The sequence below is a fragment of the Camellia sinensis genome, chromosome 14 (genome assembly GCF_055761805.1).
Source record: "Camellia sinensis isolate YWXY chromosome 14, ASM5576180v1, whole genome shotgun sequence".
Classification (NCBI taxonomy): Eukaryota; Viridiplantae; Streptophyta; class Magnoliopsida; order Ericales; family Theaceae; genus Camellia; species Camellia sinensis.
This window is the reverse complement of record NC_138974.1, coordinates 43,877,219-43,904,215: the sequence shown is the minus strand read 5'-3', so window position 1 is coordinate 43,904,215 and position 26,997 is coordinate 43,877,219. Positions and strand designations below refer to the sequence as shown.

The 26,997-nt window shown below is 40.2% G+C and overlaps 1 protein-coding gene across 1 annotated transcript; it reads right to left on the bottom strand.

Moving 5' to 3' along the window:
* Positions 1-538: 538 nt before the first annotated feature.
* On the bottom strand, positions 539-2,715 carry LOC114317585 (putative indole-3-pyruvate monooxygenase YUCCA8). The gene is made up of 3 exons (XM_028264337.2): positions 1,834-2,715; positions 1,326-1,697; positions 539-1,102 (listed from the first exon to the last, which is right to left on the bottom strand). Exons 1-3 carry the CDS (start codon positions 2,488-2,490, stop codon positions 893-895), a joined length of 1,239 nt encoding a protein of 412 aa, XP_028120138.2. The 5' UTR covers positions 2,491-2,715; the 3' UTR covers positions 539-892.
* Positions 2,716-26,997: the final 24,282 nt, after the last annotated feature.

The window sequence follows — 26,997 nt, the reverse complement described above, 5'->3', positions numbered from 1 at the left end:
GCAACCATGGCACACCCTTAGTGGCATTCCAATAACCCAACAGAAAAATGTATAGAGCCAAAAGAAAAACCAATTAAGTATTTAAAAGATTCTGCAACACATTTAATCAGGTCACTCTTGTAATACAAATATATATATATATATATATATTCTAGTATTATTCAAGCTGAATTTATGCTTTTACAGGGAATATTACAGCTTTCATTAAAGTCTGGTTTCTCTATCTATCCAAGTGATATGCAAAAGAGGAGAGACTCCCATAACTTCTCTTTTTACTCAACATAAGGGACATTCTCTAATTAATTTCATCTTTGATACTGAATTTTTTTGATCTTGATGTATAAATTATGTATTGAACTTCAAAAGAATACAAGTGCCTCATTCTCATTTTGATTTAATCATAAGGAGATATCAGAATCGATCATAAAATCAGATACAATTCTCACATGTTTTATAATTAGTTTTTGTTTAAGTAAAAAATAACAAATTAATATGTGGAATTTCAAAACAATTGGTGAGAGAGATAGAGAGAGAGAGATTGGGGAAAATCTTTTCATTGCAATTGATAAGTAAACAACTTTACAAAGCCCAGTGAAACTTCAAAACTGAACAAAAAGAAAGAAAGAAGAAAAAAGAAGCCTCATCATCCTCAAGTGTACAAAATGCCCTAACATTCTCAAAACTTGGGGGCTTTTTGGATAGGGCTAGTCTCTATGCTGCTATCTGTTTGTTTCTTTCTCTGTATGTTAATACATTTTTATTATCTTTACACCAAACATGTCACTGTTTTTCCTACCCATTAAAAAAAAAATGAAAAAAAAAAACTACACAAAATTCAAAAGGGAAATTAGTTGCAGATTAGATTAGTCAGACACTAAAATTGGTTGATTCATCAAAACGTCGAAATGCAACGCCGATGGCAAGGGACTTTCTGCTTTTTCTGTTTCAGATCTTCTTTGTAGACCTTGCCAATGTCTTGTGATATTCTCATAGCATCTGAGGATGCACCAGAGAGCCCTTTTCTTGTGAACCCAACAGCATAGAGCCCAGCCTTTCCTTTCCACCCTGTTGGGAATCCATTGTTGGAGAAAAACTCTGTTTCCTGAACACAGTCAATTCAAAACAAGGACAGTTTAAACTAACCTTCTAAAAAAAGTAAAATAGGCAGTAATGTTAGGTACCCATAAATTTTTAAATTTTTTTTTGAAAGGTGTGAGCCCAGATTCATTATAAATTGTACTTTCTAGGTACGTTAACATTTCTTTATTTATTACCAAAAATGTCAATAAAATCCAAAAACAAAGGGAATGGAGCATTTTTCTCACCTGTAGCCAGTAAGGGACATTGCTGCGGTACCCAGTGGCAAGAACAACCGAATCGATTTCGAGCTTTTCACCATTAACGAGTTCGACCATGTCGCATGAGAACCTCTTGATTCCAGGAACAACCTTAACGTTACCGGCTCGGATCTTTTGCAGTGCACCAATGTCAAGAACAGGGGTCTTCCCTTGAGTGTTCTTGAGCTCCATTGGTCCAACTGATGGCCTTTTTAGCCCATATTTCTCTGTATTTCCCAGAATCAACCGTGCCAAAATCAACAAAATCTTGTCCACTAGCCAAAGGGGCAACCACTTCATCATCAATATCGCCAATTCGAACGTCGAAGTCCCAAAAAATTCTCTTGGCAGTACATGAACCTGTAAATATCACAAATTGGGGGGGGGGGGGGGGGGGGGGAAACACCATTAGCATTGATTCAACTGAAATTTTTGTGATTGTGGTTGATTATAAATTATTGACTAAGAAAAGGGTAATAATGTAATGATGACTTACCGAGCTTCGAACAACCATGGATGGTTTGGCATTGTGGTTGCAGAGATCAAGAGAGACTTCCATGCCGGAATTTCCACAACCCACAACAAGAACTCGCTTTCCGGTGAACTTTTCACCGGACTTGTACTCACAAGCATGTAAAACTTCGCCGGAAAATTCTTTCAACCCTTCAATCTCCGGCACGACACACTCTGCATTCTCTCCGGTGGCCACCACAAGCCACTGGCAAATGTACTCGACCTCGGACCCAGAGATAGAAACCGTCTTGACTCGCCACAACCCACAGGCCTCATCGTACTTAGCCGATTGAACACACTCGTTGAATTGTGGGTTAATGTCGAATTTCTTGGCGTATGATTCGAGGTAGTCTATGAATTGTTTCTTGGTTGGGTACTCTGGGAAGTGATCAGGGAATGGGTATTTGGGGAGCTGGCAAAACTGCTTTGGGAGGTGAAGCTTGAGGCGATCATAAGTCCTTTTTTGCCAGAGAGAAGCAATGCAATCTGCTTTTTCGAGGACTACAAAGGGCACTCCTTCTTCCCTCAAGCAAGCTCCAACGGCGAGCCCGGACGGGCCCGCTCCGACTATGACCGGCCCGTTAACCCAGACACATCGACGGGAAAAGAAGTCGCCACCGTCGCCAGAAAAGTTAAACATTTTTGCAAGAATTTATAGAGAAGGAAAGACTAACTTCTGGCTTGACACTCGGTTATAAAAAATGAAATAAAAACCGACTCAAGTGTAAGTGAAATTTGCAAGTGTTTTTTTGTTTGGATTGGAAATGAGTATTGAGAAAGTGGAGTTTGAACTAGTTGGAGAAAAGTATAGATAGAGAGGTTGCCGAATGTTTTAGTGAGAGAAGACAATTGGTGTTTGTGCTGGAGGGAGAGAAGGGATGCGGGGGCCTTAAATAGGGGTGTTGGCATGAGTTTGACGTGAGGTTGCATGTGATTTGAGAGTTTATGTATTAATTTGTGTATTAATTAATGATGTGATATAATTTAAGATATTTTTTATATTTATTATTTTATATAATAGGTGAGATTAATAATAATGTTATAATTAATATTAGTATATTAATTAATATATTAATTGATGCATATAACATTATTATTTTAAAAATTACGTAAGAGGTCAGTTTTTTTATCATAAACCAAAGACTGCCCCCTATTATTTTATTTTGTATTTAATCATTATATACTACTATGTTTAAAAAAAATGAAGAGGGTGATGTTAACAGAGGATTTGATCAAAACTCATTCATAATAAAATTTTAATGTAGTAAGGATAAGTATAAAAAAAAAAATTGAAAAGTTTAACACATATCATTTTATCAAAATATTAAACTTTAAAATAATATAACTTTTGATGTAGATATCGATTTTTAAAAAAATTAATCACTTTGCTTGTTTTTGGTTTTTCAAAAACACTTTTCAAAAAATTATATTTTATTGTTTTCTGTTTTTTTTACTGAATTTTTTTAATATTTTAAGCAATTTTTTTTTTTAAATTTTTAGACACACCTAACATAAATACACATAAAAGTATATTTTTTGTGAACAAATTTTTTTAAAAATTCACTAAATACTAAAAATACAAAAAAATAATAATAATTAGAATTCAGTATATTTTTCGTATTTTTATGTATTTATTAATTTTTTAAAATATTTTTTCACAATTTTTTTACTTTTTATATACATCTAAGTACGGTGTATCTAAAAAAGTAAAAAAAAATGTTTACAATTTTAAAAATATTCACTAAAAATAAAAAAACATGAAAAACAAAAAATTCAGTTTTTAAAAAACTTTATGCAAAAAAATCAAACCATACACACAGTATTTTAGAATCCTTCCATCAAAATCTATCAAATAAGATCCATGTCGATTATGAAGTTCTTAAAAAAAAAAAATATTACCATCGAAACTAATGTAAATAGTAATAGTAACATGTTAACATGTTACCCTAGTAATATTGTCTGAGAAAAAAAAATATTTTCCTTTGTCCTTACTCAATTATGTGTTTTCTCCTTAGGGGATTTTTGAAGCAAAATAAATTGGGCTACTTTTTTTCATCAAATAAAGGTTCAATGGAAGGATTTTGGCTAAATTTTTCATTAAATTAATCAATATGTAATTTTTTATATTTTTTTTTGTATATAGTATTACCCATGTGAAAGGGGTATAGAAATATATTGCTTACTTGAGAAAATTACTAAATAATCATAGACCAACAAAAGAGAATTAAAAGAGGAATTAGGAAATGGTGAGAGTGACATGTGAGTGTAAAAATGGCCTATGGGCTGTCCGAAGCCCTCCCGCGGTCCTGGAAGGCCCAATCTAACTAAGCCCAAGCCTGAGACCCGGGGCCTGGGCTTGGGCTGTGTGTTTTGGAGCTTGACCCGTCGGCTTGTCAGTTCGCTCAAGGCCCGCTCAAAATCCAGCTTGAGGTCCAATGTCATTTTTGTTGGAAAAGAATAAAATTTTGGTGAAAAAAATAAAAAAATGTGCAGGCCCGCCCGAGGGTCTAATACCCCCTTGGCCTAGACCTAATGTTTTGGCCCATGACTTAGCTTGACCTAAATTTTGATAGGAGCCTTTGCGGCCCAACATGGGTTAAGCAAGGTTGAGCTAAATTTACACCCCTAGTCATTCTCATTGTGATTCTAGCAGAACTGTACTAATGGTGTTCTGAAGATTAAAGAGCCTATTGGAAGCATAACAGTGTAAAAAACAAAATACTTTAAATGTTGAGAAAATTGTTGAAAGGTCTAATCTAAGGAGGGTATAAGGTATTAGATCCTATGGATACTTTTTCTTGATGAAAGGTCCACCATTTGTGAAATGAAAATTTAACCAAAACCCCTCTATTGAACCGTTGTTTGGTGAAAATAACAGCTCAATTTATTTTGCTTCATAAACCCCCTAAGGAGAAAACACATAATGTAGTAAGGATAAAATAAAACATCTTTTTTTTTTTTTTGGAAAAATATTGCCAGAGTAACATGTTACTGTGAATCAGAGTAGCATATTACTGTGAGATAAAGTAACATATTACTGTCAAATAAGGTAACATATTATTATTATGGTTTACATCAATTTCGACGGTAACAAATTTTTTTTATAAAGAATTCATAGTCAATATGGATTTTATTTGATAGATCTTGATGAGAGAATTTTAAAAATGCTAATTTTATTACAAACTGACATTTACATAAAAAAATTATGCTATTTTAAAGTTTAATATTTTAATAATAATAGTATGTGTTAGACTTTTAAAGAAAAACTTTTTGTGCTTGTCCTTAATACATTAAAGTTTTATTATAAGGAGGCTTTGACCAAATCTCCTTTTGTGAAATAGTTTGGTAAGAAGTCATGTTGTTAGTTTTGGAGGATATAATGTTTCTAATTTTACCCTTTATCTATCTATTGATTTTTTTTAATTATTTGTTGACTTTTTGTTACCTATCTATTCAAATTTATATCTATATGTTCAAATTTTTTAGCTACTAGTTCAATTGTTTCCCCTTATTTGTTCAAACACATATTTGAAGGCCATTTTTCCTATCTGTTGAAAATTCACAAAGTTATTTTTGATATCTATCTAAATTTTTTATATGTTCAATTTTTATCTATCCAAATTTTATTATCTGTTCAATTTTTTTTTCCCTGAATTGTATTTGTTGATTTTTTATCTGTTCAAATTTTTGTTATTGAAATAAACCAAGACATTATTTATTCTCTATTACAGATTTGTTCAACTTTTTATTTTTTGTTTATTCTCTGGTATAGATTTGTTTAAAACCCAAAAAACTAAAAATAAAAAATAAAAAACAAATGTCAACAACAAAAGAAGATATGTATGTTCAAACACAGATCTATCTATTTCAAACCCAAATAACCAAAAAAATAGATCAATTGTCAACAACAATAACAACAGCAACAGATCTGATTTCTTCGACAGCATTGATAATACAATAAACCATTACAATAACCAATTAATCTTCCTCTGAACAATCAATCTGAAACAATGGAAAATATAAGAGTTAGAGAGAGAAGAGAGAGGGGGTTTGGACTTGCCTCCTCCAACCTAACCCCAAATCTACTCTTGCTTGGGACTCCGGCAACCACTGTTGGAGCCACCACCGTCGTTGAGAGGGTAATTTTTGGAGAAAATTTGGACCGAGCTGTAAGATGGACTTTATGGCCCTAAGTGTGAAGGACTCAGTAAAAGGCCGTAATAATATTCCGGCCCAGAAGAAGCATAGTTACTCCGGTTAGGAGAGGTGTAATTGCTTCGGCCCAAGATGGTGTAAAGCTACTCCGGTCTGGAGGTAACTTGGAGTTATTCCGGCCTTACGGTTCGTTCATAACCAAAGTTAGTCCGGTCGCGGAGTATTATGGTTAGATCGGTCGGAGCTTGCTACTCAGAAGCTTGGTCTTAGCATACCATGGTTAAACGGGAGAAAACCGAACTAAGGATAGTTCGGCCTACTCTGTGGCTCAGCATAGCCAGTATTATTTCGGTCATATAGTAGTTCGGCCGTGGTAAAAACCATCCCACTTGGTTTAAGCAGTGAGGGAGGGTGTAAAGGGATAAGCATTATCCTTAAGAATATGGATCCTAGGAGGACTCTACATGGAGAAATACAAGTCCTACTAGGATTATGCCACTCGAAACCTATAAAAGCTCACAAGCACCACCTTGGAGGAGGTAATTGAACACAATTCTTTCTGAGAGCCTAAAACTTTGTCTATTTGTCAAGCTTACTGACTTAGGCATCAGAGAGGTTTCCGGCACACACCCGCCGGCTAGCTCACGTTTGTGTTTTCAGGTGACAAAGCGACGTCGTACGGAGGAGCGTGGACTTGGTCAACAGGATTATACGAGGAGAATTATTTCCTCCCCGTACAATTGGCGCCGTCTGTGGGAACATACAGACAAGAACAAAAACCTCTTGACTAAGCTTCTCCTTTTTTCAATCAATGTGTAACAACCCTCATGTTGTTTACTGATTAATGACTGATTGATTACCGATAATCACCGATTACTGCTAAACGGAACTGATAATGACTGATAACTGACTGATAATTGAACTAATTAAAGTACTGAACTGACTGACCGAACTTTAAACTGAATTAAATGAATACATCTGTTTGAATTGCATTCTATCTGTTTGACTGTATGATTATCTGTTCATGCTTATATGTTTAAACTGCTAATTGAAGGCCTTATCGGCGGCCGAATCCGGAATTGGTCAGTGTTTTATGATCCTCATAATTAATGTAATTTTATGGTATAATTATCTGAAAACCGATTAGGTATGATGAAATTAGATTAAAATAAGCCAATTAAAGAGTTCGACGTAATTACACTTTTGCCATCTAGTGAGGCCTTTGTTTACTCATATTTGAGCCTTGTGTATGCTTTATCAAAACATTTCTTCAGCCATATTTTGAGCACACCACCGAACTAGAGAGAGAGGAAGTGAGAGAGTGGAATTGTTCTAGAGAATTGGCTTGAAAGGCTTGAAGAGATCATAGGAGATTTGCCTAATTGGACTCCTAAACCTTGAATACAAGCTCTAGGTAAGGATTTTATCTTCTCATTCTTGTGTTTGAACTGGTTCTTGCATGGTTCATGTCTAGTTGTAGAGCTAAGTCATGAATTGGTCCATTAATGGTGAATTGAAGCTCAATCTTTGCATGCATGTTAGTATTGTTGGATTTTGAGTTGAGTTCATGGCAAAAGGTTACATGCATGTTCATAATTTTGTAATGGTCCATGTTTTCACCATGTTTTGAAAAGAATTGGCTCCTTAGAGCATCACATTGGAGCTTCAAAATGGTTTGAATTCATGCATGTTGCATGTTCATATTGTTCTTGAAATTGGTTTGAAATTGGGTTTGAATAAAACACCCTTGGGCTTTGATTTCTCAAATTGAGTTTTGAACCATGTTTAACTATGAGTTCACATGTGTTTTCTGGAAATTTAGCCCAAGAGGTCGAGTTTTGATGCTTTTGAACTTGGTTTTGAGCTTGGAGGTGCAATCTGGGTTTTCCAGATTTCGCACTTCCGCTCGAGCGGGGGAAATGCCGCTCGAGCGTGGAATCCGAGCATCCAGCATCTCTCTGCACTGTTTTACAGTCCGCTCGAGCGGAGGATTGGGCGCTCGAGCGGAGTCTTGTCTCAAGCTCGAGCGGGCGTCGAGCGGAGATTTCACCCATCCAGTACTTTTACAGTACGCTCGAGCGGGTAAGTTTACGCTCGAGCGTGTACCTTTGTTGCGTGACCGCTCGAGCGGGGAAACATGCGCTCGAGCGGGACCCTATTTTTCTGAAAATGCTTTTAAATGTACATCTTTGCATCCTCATTCCATTCTAGGCATTCTTAGGCCTAGTTTAAGGCATCTTGTTGAGGATATAGATGTAGAACACACCGAGGCATTAGGAATTAAGTTATTACTGTTCCCAATTGGGTAGCTTAGTGTGTGTTCAATCTGTTAACTGTGTAGGGTTGGCGACTGGGGAGACACGCTCTAGCATACTGTAGCCCAAACTCTGTGAGTAACAATTGTGTAAAGATATGTTCAACTGATATCTTTTGAATACTGAACTGAACTGTTTACTGAACTGGTATTACTGAATGAATGTATGTCCTTTATTTCTGAACTGTACTGTGGCATCCTTAGTACCTACTGTTTACTGTTACTGTTACTGTTACAGAGATCTCTGTCGGTTCCCTCGTGGAACCACTACTGTTTACTGACTGATGGCCATCATTACTGTTCGGTCTTTTAAGACCTACTGTTACTGTTATGCTAATGGATGTACCACATATGACTGTTTGCTGTACTGAACAACTGAAATACTGATTGAATTGAACTGTTTTCATTACTGTAAGGACATTCATTCTAAACCCCTTTACGCTTTATGTTATTCACTGGGCTTTAGCTCACTGCTCATATATATATGTAGGTGTACAGGCACCAGATCGGAGCTAGGAGCGTCAGGGTAACTCCAGTTTTGTCAAGCCAGCCTTTGTGCCTCACTGCGAGGTTCCGAGTTGCCATGCTATGGCTTGGGGGTGTTTTGTTTGTTTTCCCCCGCCTGTCTTCATACTGTCTAACTGTTCTGTATAGACTGAATGTTTACCGTACTGTTATCAAGGGATTAGGTCCCTGTACTGTGTGACTGTAAATTCTGTATAGACTGTACTGTTTGTGTATGTATGAATGCATGAAAAATCTTTTTGGCATGCAGACCGTCGCAGCTCATTGGACATTGTTTAATTACTGTTTTGGCTTCCGCCAGGCCCTGTACTCTGTTTTACTGTATTACTGTTCAGCAGGCCTTCGGTAATCTCGGATTACTGGCCGGTTACGGTGCTAAACCCATAGGGCCGGGTTTGGGTCGTGACACAATGGCACACATTGAAGAACTACCGCAGTCCGCCGTTGATGGGCTAACTCCAGACGGGGGCGCAAGGCGAGAAGGATTACCCTCTGTCCCTCCTATGGCAGATCTGGAGCCCCAACAACATAACTCCAGGAGGAGTGGCAGGGGAAGGCGGAATAACAGCCCTCGTCACTCTCAAAGTCCTGACAGGCAGAGGAGGAGGATTGATCCTCAAGCCCTGGAAGATCGCGTGAATGAGCAAGATGAACTAATTCGGAAGATGACGACGAACATGGAGGCTTTGAAACGCCAGATGAAAACTAAAGATGTGGCGACAGGAGAGGGGCGCAAGCACAAGACGCCCCCTCGCCACTCAGAGAATCATAGTAGGAATATTACACCCTCCCAAGGAAGGAGCAGAAGCCTCAGGACAGGCGACACTCATTCCTTATCTTCCAGGACTCGTCACTCCAGGTCTGAGAAGACGAGATCCGAAAGATCATACACTGAAGGAAGCACGTATTGGCCTTCACAATCACACCAAACCAGATCTAGACAAACAGAGCTGCCCAGGTCATCCGATTTACGAACCGTGCTCGAAGAAAAAGCACGATACAAGGAGGATGCCAGGGCAAGGGATCCACAACGAGTTTCGGCCTTACAGCGGTTGGCTCCTCGGACGCATGGAAGCGTCGAGGTTGGAATGCCAATACCGCGACCGGCCTACGAACCAACGAACAAAGCATTGGCAAGACTACAGACTTCGCCGTTTGTTCCAGCAATCGAAAACGCGCCCCTACCATCAGGCTTCCTTCAGCCGAAATTCAATACATATGAAGGGAAGACGGACCCGTATTCACACCTGAGCCACTTTCGCCAAGTCATGGCTGTGTACAGGCGAAACGAGGCCTTAATGTGCATACTCTTCCCGTCAAGTCTTGGCGACCTAGGCTTGACTTGGTTCGAAAAGCTCCCAGAGGGCAGCATAGCCTCCTGGGCCCAATTGGCAGAAGCGTTCGTAACGAGGTTTCGAACAAATACTAAAACACCGGTGGAGATAGACCAGTTACTCTCCATCGACATGGGTGAAAAAGAGACCCTCAGATCTTACAACAGTCGCTACTGGGAGACATTCAACCAGATTGGAGACTGCCCCACCAATCTAGCCATTGCGCAATATAAAAGAGGCCTACCAGTAGGAAACAGACTAAGGGATTCGATTACCATGACACCACCCCTCACCATGGAGGCCCTGATGGAAAGAGTGCATCAGCACATCAAGGTAGAAGAGGATGGCGCACGTGCAAAAGCAAAATCTAGTGCAACCGCAGTACCAGAAAGAAGACCTCAGCAAAGGTCAATACAGTAGATCTGCAGAATAGAAACGGGCGTGGCAGACGAGATAACGGAGAAGACCCAGACAAAAGATGGTTGAGAATCCGCACTGCCATAACAACGGTGTTCAAAAAGCCAATATATCAGATTCTGAGCGAAATAAAAGATGAGCTTTTCGTCAAGTGGCCAGCCAAGCTAGGGGAAGCTCAGAAAGATTACGACGACAGATCACGTTGCACCTTCCACAAAGAAAAGGGGCACCGAACTGAGAATTGCACACCGTTAAGACAACACTTGGAAGAGTTGGTGGCAGCAGGCCACTTGGACAAATATATTGAAGGAGGGACGCAACCAGCCCTCCAAGATCATAATAACCATCCCAATGGGATTCCGATCGACGCCCCACCACAAGGCATCATCAATGTAATACATGGAGTCTTTGAACCTGAGCGTGTATGCGAGCTCAGAGGATCAATCAAGAAGGCTGAGCACTTTAGGGAAGTGTTAAGTACCCAACCTGCCACCAAGAAGGGGAAGACAGAGGCAACAAATGTTATGTCCTTTTCGGATAAGGACTTGGATCGAATATACTGTCCTCACAATGATGCGCTGGTCGTCACTCTCCGAGTCAAGGATTTTGACGTCAAGCGGATTCTGATTGACCAGGGTAGTTCATGTGAGATAATGTACTACGACACATTCAAGCAACTGAAGCTGCAAGACAAAGACTTGGCGCCTGCAGTTTCTCCCCTGATTGGATTCAACTCCATGCCAGAGTGGCCTGTCGGCAAAATAATTCTTCCAGTCAGAGCAGGGAGTGTAACAAAACAAGTGGAGTTCTGGGTATTGAAGGTCCCCTCCACATACAACATCATCTTGGGCAGAACATGGCTGCATGCCATGCGTTCGGTAGCGTCATCATACCATCAGGTAATGCGGTTCCCCAATGACACCGGCATAATTGAAGAAGTCTATGGCGAACAGATCATGTCAAAACAATGCTTCGCCACAGCGAATGGAAGCCGAGCTGCCAAAGAATACGTTCATTCGGTGGAAGAACCAGAGAGTAATGAACTATTCACGGACGTCGGCAAAGAATCTGATCAGAAAGCGGTGGAGGACTTGGTGGAGGTAAAAATAGATGAGAAGAACCCGGATAAGTTCTTCTTGCTTGGCTCATCGTTGTCCAGCACTGAGAGATTAGAGGTCTTGGAATTCTTGACCTCTAATATCGAAGTGTTTGCCTGGACACCCTACGACATGCCAGGTATTGACCCAAACTTCATCAGTCACCAACTCAATGTCCACCCATCCGCCAGACCAGTCATCCAACGCACACGCAGATCGGCACTCCACCACGCCGAAATAGTGGCAGAAGAGGTAGGCAACCTGCTGAAGGCAGGAGCAATAAGAGAAGTGCACTACCCAAGATGGATCTCCAACACAGTTGTAGTGCCAAAAAAGAATGGTAAATGGCGTGTCTGCGTCGACTACAAAACAGTCAACAAGGCGTGCCCAAAAGATAGCTTCCCTCTACCAAGGATAGATCAACTGGTGGACCTAACGGCAGGGCATAACCAACTTAGCTTTCTGGATGCATACAGAGGCTACCACCAGATCGCCATGCATGAACCAGACCAGGAGGTCACATCCTTCACAACACCAAGGGGGTTATATTGCTACAAGGTCATGCCCTTTGGCCTAAAGAACGCGGGGGCGACATTCCAAAGGATGGTCACCAAGATGTTTGAACCATTGTTAGGCAGAACAATGGAGGCTTACATCGACGACATGGTGGTCAAAAGCAAGGATGAGAATGACCATCTTAAAGATCTAGGCGAGATGTTCCAGATCCTGAAGAAACACAAGTTGCGCCTCAATGCGTCCAAATGCGCATTCGGAGTTGGATCTAGCAAATTCTTGGGCTTCCTGGTGACCAACCGAGGTATAGAAGCAGACCCCTCTCAGATCAAAGCAATCCAGGAGTTGGAGAGACCAAACTCAGTCAAAGAAGTACAGCATCTCACTGGTATGGCAGCTGCGCTCAACCGGTTCATAAGCAGGTCATCAGACAGACTACGACCGTTCTTCCAAGCTTTAAAAGCCAAATTTGAGTGGGATGAAGAATGCGACCGAGCTCTGGAAAGCTTGAAGGAGTACATGTCTTCCCCACCACTACTTGTTACTCCAGTACCTGGTGAAGAACTCTTTTTGTACCTGGCAGTCTCTCAGCACGCAGTCAGCGCAGTGCTGGTTCGTGCAGAAGGAATACAACACTTGCCCATCTTTTATGTCAGCAAGACATTGTTGGGAGCCGAAACAAGGTACTTGCCCTTGGAGAAACTGGCATTAGCATTAATGATGGCCTCCAGGAAATTGGCACACTACTTTCATGCCCACACCATAGTCGTCCTCACAGCCTTTCCACTAAAAGCTCTGTTTGAAAGAGCAAACTTTAATGGGCGAATTTTGAAGTGGGCAGTAGAGTTGGGACAATTCGACATCAAGTTCCAACCCAAGACCGCAATAAAAGCCCAATCTTTGGCAGACTTCGTCGCAGAGTTTACTCCTGGAAGTCATCATATCTGCCCAGTCGACCTAACTGACACAACCGAACTAGGAACGGAAGTTGACGCCGGAATAGCGCAACCCCTAGTAGAAGGTAGTCAATCAAGCACCAAGACAGACTATACTAAGGACAACAAGAAGGATACAAACAAAGGCTCACCAGCAGTTCAAGCATAAGACGAAGGGCAGACAGCCAACATGGACCTTGAAGAAAACACCATTCTTGACCTCACGACATCATCTGATCCTTCCACTTGCTGGAAACTATTCGTTGGAGAGATGTGGAAGCTCTTTGTGGATGGAGCATCCAACCGACATGGTGCAGGGCTTGGCATAGTCCTCATCTCTCCAGACGGCCTGGTTATAGAGCAAGCAATCAACCTTGGCTTCCCAGCATCCAACAATGAAGCGGAGTATGAGGCGTTTCTCGCAGGACTCAAGTCAGCACACTTCATGAAGGCAACCGAACTAATGGTATACAGTGACTCTCTGCTGGTGGTAAACCAAATTTCTGGTGAATACGAAGCAAAGGATGACAGAATGGCCAAATACCAAGAGTTAGTCAGAACAGAGATCAAGAAATTTGATGTAGTAAGAATAGAACAAATTGGCAGGGAGGAAAACAGCCGAGCGGACGAACTAACAGGCCTTGCCTCAATGGCAGATACATCAATCCCTCATCCATTACTCATCGACTTCTTACCAAGACCAAGCATAGAAGACCCCGAAGCAGAAGAAGTATGTTGCACAGAATTAGGCCCTTCTGGGATGGATCCCATCATCCTGTTCCTAAAAGACGACATCCTACCAGAAGAGAAAAAAGAAGCCAACAGAATAAGGGAAAAGTCGCAGCGATTTTGGCTATCTCCATCTTTGGCATTATACAAGAAGTCGTTCTCTGGGCCTTACCTCAAGTGCGTTCATCCCAGCAAAGTAGAAGCATTCCTGTTCGAAATACACGAAGGGGTGTGTGGAAGTCATCAAGGGGGAAGGTCACTCGCTTACAGGGCTATTTCGCAAGGATATTGGTGGCCATATATGCAAGCAGACTCAGAGAAATATGTGAAGAAGTGTGAAAAATGCCAAAAATTCGCGCACCAAATACATCAACCAGCAAGAGAACTCCTACCATTAACTAGCCCATGGCCTTTCGCAATGTGGGGCTTGGACATAGTAGGACCACTTCCAACAGCACCCGGCGGCAGAAAATTCTTTCTCGCAGCAACAGACTACTTCACAAAGTGGGTGGAAGCAGAAGCATTGGCATCAATCAAAGAAAAAGACGTGAAGAAGTTTGTTTGGCAGAATATCATCACTCGGTTTGGCATACCAAAAGCACTGATCTCAGACAATGGTACTTAGTTCGACGGCAGAATCTTCAGAAGCTTTTGTGAAGAGTACAAGATAGAGTTCTACAATTCTACACCGGCATATCCTCAAGCAAATGGGCAAGCAGAAGCATCAAACAAAGTCGTCTTGGATGGACTAAAGAAAAGGCTAGAGAAAGCAAAAGGCAAGTGGGCAGATGAACTTCCTCACGTCTTATGGGCTTACCGCACCACGCCTCGGCGATCAACTGGAGAAACACCATTCTCCTTAGCCTATGGAATGGAAGCAGTAATCCCACTAGAAGTTGGCCTCCCCACAATTCGAAGCGAAAATTTTGATCCAAACTTAAATGGAGAAGCCATAGCCTTAGAACTCGACCTTGCAGAAGAAAGAAGAGAAAGAGCACTAGTCCACATCGCCTCATACCAACGAGAGTTAATCAGAAAATACAGTAAAAAGGTTCATCCAAGACAATTCAAGATTGGGGATTGGGTACTACGCAAAGTAATGGGAAACACCTTGATCCCAGGAGACGGCAAGTTAGGCCCAAATTGGGAAGGTCCTTATAGGGTGGTTGGGTTAGCAGGCAAAGGGGCATACCACCTAGAAGACAAGGATGGCAAGGCAATCCCTAGGCCATGGAATACGGCCAATCTCAAGTTATTTTACTTTTAGCCTTTCTTTTTCAAACATATGTAATTTTTTTCCTTCAATAAAATGAGAAATTCTTTTTAGCAGAAGTTGTTCCTTGTAAAAGTTAGCTTTAGTAAAGATTAGGCGCATTGCAAGCATTTTATTCTAAGTTAGCCGGAAAAACTGACTTAGGGGTTGGCTGGAATAAACCAACACCCTTCCTAAACCCAGGATAAGGATCCAGGCTGCAGGAAATTTGGTCGGAATAACCAAATACTATAAGTTAGCTAGAAAAACTAACTTCGATGGTTGGCTGGAATAAACCAACATTTGTTACTCTTCAGCCAACGTAAGTGCAAGGCTGAAGAGAGGTTGGCTGGAATAAACCAACACATGTTACTCTTCAGCCGAAGTAAGTGCAAGGCTGAAGAGAGGTTGGCTGGAATAAACCAACACCTGTTACTCTTCAGCCGAAGTAAGTGCATGGCTGAAGAGTGGTTGGCTGGAATAAACCAACACCTGTTACTCTTCAGCCGAAGTAAGTGCATGGATGAAGAGTGGTTGGCTGGAATAAACCAACACCTGTTACTCTTCAGCCGAAGTAAGTGCATGGCTGAAGAGTGGTTGGCTGGAATAAACCAACTCTCGTTACTCTTCAGCCGAAGTAAGTGCATGGCTGAAGAGTGGTTGGCTGGAATAAACCAACACCTGTTACTCTTCAACCGAAGTAAGTGCATGGCTGAAGAGTGGTTGGCTGGAATAAACCAACACCTGTTACTCTTCAGCCAAAGTAAGTGCGAGGCTGAAGAGTGGTTGGCTGGAATAAACCAACTCTCGTTACTCTTCAGCCGAAGTAAGTGCATGGCTGAAGAGTGGTTGGCTGGAATAAACCAACACTTGTTACTCTTCAGCCGAAGTCAGTGGAGGGCTGAAGAGTGGTTGGCTGGAATAAACCAACACCTGTTACCCTTCAGCCATAGTAAGGGTATGGCTGAAATTGGATTGACTGGATTAAGCACTCTGTACTCCTCAGCCGAAGTGATTATATCGGCTAAGGAGTGGTTGGCTGGTAAGCATAGTTTAAAAAGCCAAAATCGAAATAGAAGTTGGAGTAATAAAAGGCATTACAAAGTACAGACATACATATCAAAACCGAAGTTAGAGTTCAAGCAAATTTCCATTTCATTAAAGATCAAAATAAGTACAAAGCAAGGACCAAAGCCTGGTTACAAAGACGAAATAAGAAAACGAAAAAGTACAAAGTCAAGAAAAGAGTTCTTGTATTTCGGCGTCAAAGGTCGCATCACCATCAACTTGAAAACCGGTTTCAAGGGGAAGATTACGCTCGGTCGCCGGGTTGGTTTCGGTTGGAACCACGGTGTCACTTGGTTGTTCAATAGGTGGGTCCTCTACCATGGGCTCCAACCGAAGTGATGGGTCTGCACTAACAACCGGAATATCTTCGGAAGCAGAGGAGTCATCAGAATCTGAGTCTTCCAGAAACTCTTGTTGCAGGGTATCGGCATACTCCGCAAGGGACTTCGGTATAAAGTAGTCTGGAGGGTTGAAGACCTCGGTCTGTTGATCATGACCGAGCTTCTCAACAGCCGCCCTCCAGCCACACTTGAAGAACAGCTCCTTGGCAGCGTCGCACTGTTTGACATAGGCGTCTTCTGCCTTCTTGTAACCCTGCTTTTCGGCTCCCTCCACGCTCTTTTTTAGTTGACTTATTTCGGTATCCTTTCTCTTTTCAAGCTTTACCAGCTCGCGCAAATATTTGTCTTTCATAGCGATGGCCGCTTTCTGCCTCTCCGCTTCAGCCGAGCTAACCAAATCGGCAAGTCGACCGTTCTCTGCTTGTAGCTCGGTCATTTTCTTTTCGGCCTCCTCTAGTTCGGCCGCCTTTGCCTCGGCTTCCGCCATTGCTTGCCTTGTGGTTTTTCTTAGTTCTTGGACTTTCTTGTAAGTAATATTGTTCTTTTGTAAGGCCTGGCAAAACAAATATTTCCTTTGAGCCGAAGTATAAGTTGGAAAATTTAGGCAGAAGAAGCGGACAGAGTTACTTACCAAAATCAAGGACTTGGATGTAGACCGAATTGACTTCATTTCGGTGTTCAATTGCTTTAAGTGGTGCTCCATATCTTTTGGGAGGCACACACTCTTGGCCAGATTAAAAGCCAATAGATGATCTTTTTCAGCAACAACCGAATCAGAAGCCTTGATGTCTCGGTCGTTGAAGGTTAGCTTCGGAGCCCAATGGGAAGATTCAGCTCGGTCGGTTTGCTCCGGTTGGAGGATAGGTTGAGGACTTTGGGGGATGGATTCAACCTCATCGACAAGTTTCTGTTCGGTTGATGTAGATCGGGCTCGTTTGGAAGGGCGAGATGAAGAAGGCCGTTGAGAAGGGAGAGCCACAACGGCAGGCTGCGCCTCAATAGTTGGTGGTACTTCGGCCCTGGTTGTTGCGGTCAGAAGAGCCCTAACTCTGCTTTTCTTTGCCATCTCTTCTTCAGCAGTTAACGGGACAAGTCGTATTTCGGGTAAGGTTGGGTCCGGTTCTGGTGCTTCCTCAAGAAGGAAATCGGTTACTCTTGCTTTTCGGCGACCGCTATACCGATAGGTCGGCTCAAAGTTTAGAAGCTTAGCCCAACTCCTTTCTTGACACCGTAGTGCGGCTCGCAAAATCGCAAGGTTGGGATAGCTATATAGGGAATGGAGGTGGGCGAAATCTGCAAAAGGAGAACTGTTAGTTCGGTTAATTGACTAAAAAAACCGAAATAAAATACAAGAAAGAAGACCGAAGTCATATTACCGAGCTCCCCCTTTTTCCAATTTATAGGCCGACCAGGAATTTGGGCTTGAAAATCCTCAAAGTTCCCAGAGACCTAGAAAAAATCATCGTCATTAAGGTCTTTGTCCGGTGTGTGTTTAACTATCTTCTCTCGGCGGCGGCGAATCCTAAGGTAATAGACCCACCCAGCATCTTTTGAGCCGATGGAGTATTGGTGGAAAATTTCGGCCAGACCAAGGTTTAGTCCGGTTTGGTGGTTTAGTGCGGCTATTCCCATAATAATGCGGTATGTATTGGTGGACAGTTGGGTGGGGCATAACCTAGTCTGCCTAAGAAATTCACAGATCAATGGTTGGACAGGAAACCGTAGTCTGGTTTCTATTATGGATTGAAGGGTAAAAGGGACGAAGCCTTCTTTTTCCCACGGAATAACATCTTTTTCAGCCAAACTCAGATGAACGTCTTCAGGAATATGGTAATCTTTCCTAAATTCGGCCATACCACCAGGGGTCTCAACTAGATATCTATACTTACCCATCTGATGTATAATTTACTTATAATTTATATCGGTGCAAAAATCGTGCTCAGTAGCTCGGTTGAGCGCACGCAGGAGTGCCTGGGTAACCTAAGTCTGCAAAGTAGAAAACTGAGGGGGTTAAAGCACTGATCGTTGGACCGTGCTACAATTTAAAAGCAAGGTATAAGAGCCCTACTTCGGCCTCTAAAAACTGGTTCTATCTCGGTTCATCAAAAGGTTTGGTAGCTCGGTTTGGGCAGGTTGCTCGGTAGACCGGTTTAACGTCTAGGGGCAGCTTTCTGAGTTCGGTCTAAAAAACTAAGAAAGCTGGTTTAGCCCCAAGGCCTAAATCGGTTGCAGTATGAATAAAATTGCTTCGGTTGAGTCTCTAGGGGCAGCTTTCTGAGTTCGGTTTAGAAACTAAGAAAGCTGGCTTGGCCCCAGAAGATTTAGTTCGGTTGAAATCCAAGGTTCCTAGTTTGATATGTTCGAAACCCGGTGATCTAATTTCGGCTAGAATGAATCAGGCGTTGGTGACTCTTTGAGTCTCTACAAGTTGTAGTTCGGCTATTAACTGAAGTGATCTACCAATATTGGACAAACAGTATCCTAGTTCGGCTGTTATGAGATTTTGGATCTAAGACTGGTTTTTCTACATAATAGTTCATACACACATGAAGTTCTACTGGTTTTTTCATAAAAATACAGAAGCAAAAGCAACAAATGGAAGAAAGTGTTTGCAAAAAACATACAAAACAAAGATATACAGCTGCATAAAACGAATATAAAAGCAAAAACATGAAGGGAAAGTGGATTTGCTTACCAGATTAAAGAAGAAGGGACTGAAGATGAAAACTGTTGCAGTATAGAACGAACAGCAAGAACACAGAGAGAGAAGATGAAGAAATGGCAAAAGTGAAGGGACCTGGCCTCAGGGATTGCTTTTAGAAAGCCCAAAATTTGGGCGGGACTGTTCAAAATTCACGAAGTACGAAAGACGGCGTGACAGCCGTCCTCAGCCTATCAGAATCTGCCACGTGTCATTGGAAAGGGAAGCGTTACAGTCGCTGTGATTGAAGAGAAAGTGAAGCCCGATATAAAATTAGCTCGGCTGGAAAGGCTTAATAAACTTCAGCTCGGTTGGTAGACTGGTAATCTCAATCACGCTGTGCAGATGGAATTAAGGGGCAATTGAGAGGGTAATTTTTGGAGAAAATTTGGACCGAGCTGTAAGATGGACTTTATGGCCCTAAGTGTGAAGGACTCAGTAAAAGGCCGTAATAATATTCCGGCCCAGAAGAAGCATGGTTACTCCGATTAGGAGAGGTGTAATTGCTTCGGCCCAAGATGGTGTAAAGCTACTCCGGTCTGGAGGTAACTTGGAGTTAGTCCGGCCTTACGGTTCGTTCATAACCAAAGTTAGTCCGGTCGCGGAGTATTATGGTTAGATCGGTCGGAGCTTGCTATTCAGAAGCTTGGTCTTAGCATACCATGGTTAAACGGGAGAAAACCGAACTAAGGATAGTTCGGCCTACTCTGTGGCTCAGCATAGCCAGTATTATTTCGGTCATATAGTAGTTCAGCCGTGGTAAAAACCATCCCACTTGGTTTAAGCAATGGGGGAGGGTGTAAAGGGATAAGCATTATCCTTAGGAATATGGATCCTAGGAGGACTCTGCATGGAGAAATACAAGTCCTACTAGGATTATGCCACTCGAAACCTATAAAAGCTCACAAGCACCACCTTGGAGGAGGTAATTGAACACAATTCTTTCTGAGAGCCTAAAACTTTGTCTATTTGTCAAGCTTACTGACTTAGGCATCGGAGAGGTTTCCGGCACACACCCGCCGGCTAGCTCACGTTTGTGTTTTCAGGTGACAAAGCGACGTCGTACGGAGGAGCGTGGACTTGGTCAACAAGATTATACGAGGAGAATTATTTCCTCCCCGTACAGTCGTATATGGGTTAATTCTAGGGGTTCTCGCAGTTCGGCTTTGTACGATTCGATTTGCGGTTTGGACTAGCCCGCATATGTGTGGTTTAGGAAAAATTGAACCCACAACTACCCGTAGTGTGGGTTGCAGTTTGTGTAGATAAGATTCGCGGATGTGCAGATAGGGTTCCCATTTTGTAAATATTTATTTTGGGCCATTTTTTCCGCATTTTATAAAATGCTCAACATTAATAATTAATTAATTAATTAAAACTTATAAAATTAAAAACACAACAAAATCAATTCATAATACAAGCAAATCATTGAAAATCATAAACTTTTAAATAAAATCATAAACTAACACAAGCACATCTTTCAAATCTTAAACTAAATCATTAAAATCATTCACTATCCTACAATGCAATTAAAATAAAATTATTCAAAATCCTAAACTTACCTAAAAAATCAATGGTCCAGGTTTTTAAAAATAAAAAATAAAAAGTTTAAGTGCGGGCGGGTTCTTACAGGTACGGGTAAAACTCGTAACCCGCAATAATGTCGTATTTCAAACCGCATCCGCCCACATTGTACCTGCAAAACCACCCATTTGTATGCGGATTGGTTCGGGTTGGACGGGTTGTGCAGTTCGGATAACCCTATGTCTAGTCCTAATTAATTCCCAATCTCTCGATCTCTTCCAACATCTCAAAACATGCTGATATCAGCAAGTTTTCTTCGTAGGGTTTCGAAGTGAGTAAGATCAGGCCCGAGGATGGAGGTAATTTAGGCGAGTTAGAGCTTAGTTGAATTGGAAACCAAGGGTGTGGAGGAGAAAGAATTAGGGTTTTTCGAAGAAGAGCTCAACAAGCTCAATACTTGAGGATTGGTGAGATGTGAGATCTGCATTGGTGGTGGTGTAGTCTTTGGCAACGATGGCTTAAGGAGAGCCGCGAGGTTGGCGGTGGTGGTGTTGAAGACGATGATGATGGCAGTGAGAAGAAGAAGATGATGGTAATGTTAAAGATGAGGATGATGGTGGTAATAAAAGGGAGGGAGAGAGAGAGAGAGAGAGAGTTGTTATTAGGGTTTGATTTGGGAAATGACATATATGTATATATATGAATCCGGATCCTCGGCCGCCCTACCCGGCGGCCCTACCCGGCAGCCCCCCAAAACGACGTCGTTTTGGGGTTTTTTTTTTTTTTTTTTTCTTTCTTTTCTTCTTCTTCGTTCTTTCCTTCTTCTCCATTTTTTCCGACGAGCTGCCATAACCAGAGGGGAGGGGAGGGAGGAGGCTGCGCGTCGCAGCCCGTCGCCTCGCCGCCAGCCGTCGCAGCCGTCTCCGCCTCTGCCTCGTCGCCTCGCCGCCGGCGCGTCGCAGCCCGTCGCCTCGTCGCAGCAGCTACACCGCCGTCGCCTCCGCCTCCTCCTCCTCCTCCTCCCCCACTGGTTATGGCCCCCTCTAGTCCGGCCCTTCCCTTCCTCCTCCTCCTCCTCCTCCCTCATCCTTCCTCCCTCCCTCCCTCCCTCTTCCTCTCCTTCCTCCCTCTCTTCCTCTGCGTTTTGTTTTTTTTTTGAAAATTTGCCCCCAAAACGACGTCGTTTTGGGGGTTGCCGGAAACGGCCGCCGGGTAGGGCGGCCGAGAATCCGGACTCGTATATATATGGGTAGTATGAGAGCTTATCTTTATAGATAAAGTATTTCAACGCCTGAACTTTTAAAGTGAAAAAATTCAAAATTAAATTTATTGGCTGGGCACCCTTAAATGTTTGATTTGCTTATGTGGCAGGGAAGAGTGCTGATTGGGATGAGCACAGTGGATGAGCCAAGTTGTCACCCACTCCTTCCAACTGGACCCCCACAAGGCTCACTATAAGCATTGGGATTACAACTTGTAAGGCTGCTTCGGCCCACTAAGCCCGTTCCTGCCAACCCATTGCATTGTTCACACCTCATTGGTGCCATGTGTCGACCCCACATTTGTTCAAATATTTGTTTACCACCTTCCACGCTGCCGTCCTCCTTTCAAACAAAATACATAAAATGTGATTTCAAAAATGTCGACTCCCACTCCTTTGGTTACCATCCCCACTCGAGAGCAGAAATTAAGTATTATTTTAATTTTTTATAAGTTTTCATTGATTCATATAATCATATTGTCTTTTATTATTGAGTAAATATTTCACTACTATAAAATTTTCAAGCACTACAATTACTCCATTGAAGAGATTTGAATCTTTTGTATCGTATTAGTATCCTAGTAGTCCTTAAAAAAATCATAAATTTAATTTTTTTAGAAGAGTTGAATTAAGGGAGTGCAAGCATTTATATGTTTTGCCAAAGGTGGAGAAGTTTTCTCTCATAGGTGCTAATCTAATAACGAACAACTAACATTTATTGATAAAAAATATATATATATTTTTAAGTATCTTTTAATAAATTTGAATGTTTAGATTTATCAATCCGCCCACAAAATTCATTGACCCAACCAATATTAGGTCGGATTTTTTGAACAAATTTGAATTTGTGCATGATGGTCAAATAAGGCTTCGATTTTTATAATACACCACTGAATTCTCATATTAAGTGTGTAATTGAAGAGAAGTCGATCTTTTTCTTTTTCTTTTTTGGGCAAATTACATATACCTCCCTTGAGGTTTGGCTAAATTACAGATATCTCTGGAGGTTTCAAAAATTACATCCCGCCCCCTAAGATTTGTATTTTCATAACAATTTGCCCCCTGAGGTTTAAATTTCATAACAAATTACCCCCTAATTTGTTATGCAAATATAGCATTCAGGGGGTAATTTGTAATTTCTCAAACCTCAAAGGGGTATTTGTAATTTAGCCAAACCTCGAGGAGGGTATATGTAATTTGCCCTTCTTTTTTTAAATCACACTATTTCTTTAGGTTCCCTAGCTCCATCTAGAGTTTATACTTCTAATTTTTTAGCTACTTGGCCACCTAATTTTTTTAACTCTTTATTGCGTGAAAAGAATAATTGTTTGGAAGAGCACGGTAGGTACGTGTAAGGCTGGTAAGACATTCTTTGGCATCCTCTATACTAGCACATTTTTTTATTTTTTTTTAGATCACATAATCTCTTTATATTTTTACACATTTTTTCAAAAAAAATTAAAAAGTATATTTATTTAAATCATCCCAAACACCCTCTAATTCATTTGTAGTTAGAATCAAATATTAAAATCTCTAATTGGACACGCGTCCTCCTAGTTAGTTAGTAAAGTGGGTTTTGAGCTTTTGTTAAAATTGTTTATGACATTGATTAGAAAGTTTGAGCATTTGATAAAAAAATTTATGATCGTGATTAGAAAGTATACTTAGGCTTAGGGCTCAAACTCGCATGCTATAGCGGTTATATTCAAACAACATTATTATATTCTAAAAAAAAATTAAAAAGCACGTTTATAGATCATAATCATTCTTTGTGTGTTCTGAATCTCACTAATTTTAAATTTATATTATAATATACTTTATTTTTAAGTAATTTTTTAGAAAAAAAAATTCATCCTAGATAACATTTTCGCTTTTTTAACTGCATGAAGAACTAGGTTTTAAGTTGGGAAAATCATGGTTGTACCCCACCCACGCCTCACCCACTTGGTGTTCTTAAGTGAAAATATAGAGAAAGAAGAGGGGAGCATGTGCATGAAGCCTTGGTTTCATAGAGTCTCTCCTTTTCATGAAAGGAGATTGAGAGCTATGAGTCTTGGCGTTTCTAAGGTTTATTGTATTCTATATCTGAAAAGCCCTTTGGAATGAGTAGCACCATCATTCCAACTGTGCTATGCCACCCCAAACCAATTTTAAAAACAAACGTCCAAATGCAACATTACAAAGAGATACACATTCACGTGAGAAAGAAAGATAAAAACTCAGTCATATTCCATGCATGATCCTTACGTACACAGAAATATATACAGAAAATTCATTCTACAAGTCAATAATGCTATGTATCAAACCAAACCAAACCAAGTCTTAAGTCCCATCAAATGGGTTCGGCTACATCAATCCTTCTTCTCCACGTGGCCTTATCAAAAGTCATTTCGTTAGTCAAATTAAGTAAATCCATATCTCTATTTACAATGTTAGTCAACGTCAATCTAGGCTTACCCCATTCCCTAACACTCCTATTTACCGTTATAGTATCGCATCTCTTCACTACAGCCTCTATTGGTCTCCGTTGAATGTAACCAAACCATCCCAACCGATTCTCTCTCAACTTATCTTCTATCGGTGCTACTCCTACTCATTCCCGAATATACTCATTCTTAATTCTGTCTTATCTAGTCTTGCCACACATCCACCTGAACATCATCATCTCAGTCACACTTATCTTATCTACATGTTGTTTCATAGTTGCCCAACACTCCGTCCCATATAACATCGCATTCTATAGAACTTACATTGTAGTCTAGTGGGTATTCATTTATCGCACAGTACCCCAGACACACTTTTCCACTTACACCATCCCGCCTTAATCTAATGGGCCACATCCACATCAATCTCCTCCGCTATTGTGATAATTGACCCTAAATAACGAAAATATTCACTCTTAGGTAGTTCTTGATTCTCAATCTTCACTTCTCCTCTGCTTTCATTGTTACTGTTACTAAATTTACACTCCATGTACTATGTCTTAATTCTGCTTATCCGGAATACTTTAGATTCAAGAGCTTTTCTCCAAATCTCTAACTTTGTGTTAACTCCTTCTCTAACCTCATCTACTAGCACAATATAGTCTGCAAAAAGCATTCATTCTAAATATACTCAGAATGAATCTCGAGTTGCACATTAATTTTTTTTATACTTCTATTTGCATTTTTTTATTTATGCAGATAGAATTTCCTTGCAATGCTCCACAGCCAGCTCGGAAGCTCTTGTGGAGGCTTTGAAGTTTCTACTTTTAGGCTAGAATGACATTAATTTTTTTTCTCTATTCTTTTTCTTTTATAGCAAGATCCTAGGGCTTTCGCTTACACTTTCTGTGGTCGGCGATACTGGCAATGAAGGACGCGTGTTTTGGCTGCAGATCGAATATATCTTTATTGTTGTATTAGTTTAATTTAACTAGTAATTAATAATGAAAAAGTTTTTGCGAAAATCTATAATGAGTCAGGTCACGCGTAAAGAAAAAGTTGGAGAATGATTAGGATATCACTGGCATTTTTTCTTCTTGTTATGAGTACAAGTAGTAGAACATACAGACTTCGTGGAAGCTCAGTCGATCACTTGCCAGAAAGTTAAAATTTCTGGTGGGTATCTATGGATGATTTTGCCGGTGCCGCTACAATTATAATAACTATAGCAGACTGTGTTTTTGTTTTTATAATTCACACTAGTGTTGTGTATATATATGAGAGGATAGCACAATATGCACTATTCACTTGGAGCTGAGAGCTAGGACTCCAATGGGTTTTCAAGGGTATACTGCCATCTAAAGAAGTTTTCACTACAACAATAGATTAAATTTTTTTATCTCCAAAAATAAAAATTTTGTTTCAAAAAATATTTAAAAACCAATTTTGTCGTTGCGAGAATAGTCATTAAGAAATTGTTTCAAAAAGTCAAAAAAGTAGTGACAATTTTAAAAATGTTACTGATAAATGCAGACAAAATAATTTGATCCAAAAAGTTTTATTTTTTTGAAAAAAATTGGTTCCAAAAGAATTGTAATTCATTACTAAATATTTAATTTTGTTGCTAAAAATACAATGATAACACTTTGACAATAAAAATATTTCTTTCCTAAAAGTGATTTTATTACTAATGCCTCATTTGGGAAGCGACCGGTTTAGCCAAAAAGTCAAAAAGTTACTAAAAAAATCAAAAAACTAATAACTCATACCAAAAAGTCAAAGATTTCATTTTTTTCTCTACTTTTTGCACATCTTTTCGTAAAAAGTCAAAAAGTTATTCCAAACATACTAATTTTTTTTACATCACATTTTAGTTAAAAGTCAAAAAGTTACTAAAAAAATTTGTTCCCAAACGAGGCCTAAATTTTAAGGTTCATTGCTAAACATTAATATAATATAGAAAAAAAGGTATAAAAATAAAAATTTTGAGTTAAATTCAAATTTAAATATTAAAAAGTTACATAAATGTGTCTGAAAACAAAAACTTCTAAAAAGAGTTATTACCCAAACCAAAAAAATAATAAAAGCGTTGATTCGGAGGCTTAAACAAAAAAAAAATTACTTGAACAAAGCAATTACATTTGCTTGTATGTCATTTCCAATTAAACATGAACTTTTTTAAACAAATTCATCAAGGTTAGACCGAACCCATAATTAGAATTTTGTCATTGGATGGCCAAACCATTCCAAATATTGGACGGCCATCATGTTCAGATCAGTTAATAGGGTTCAATCAATTTTAATATTATTATTTAGTAGTACAAAAGTTAAGACGGGAAAGGTATGCGTTTTGATTAAAAGGAGAATTTGAATTAAAAGAAAAAAGACGATTTGAATATCTATGACTATGATCTCATTGATAGATGTTTTACAATAAAAAATTGCGAAGATTTTTAGTTTTACATCATATTAAGTGCAAAATTAAGTTCAATTCATGATTAGGAGAGGGTCCAATGAGATTGCAAGAGGATCTATTTAATTTCTAAACCTTTTTACTC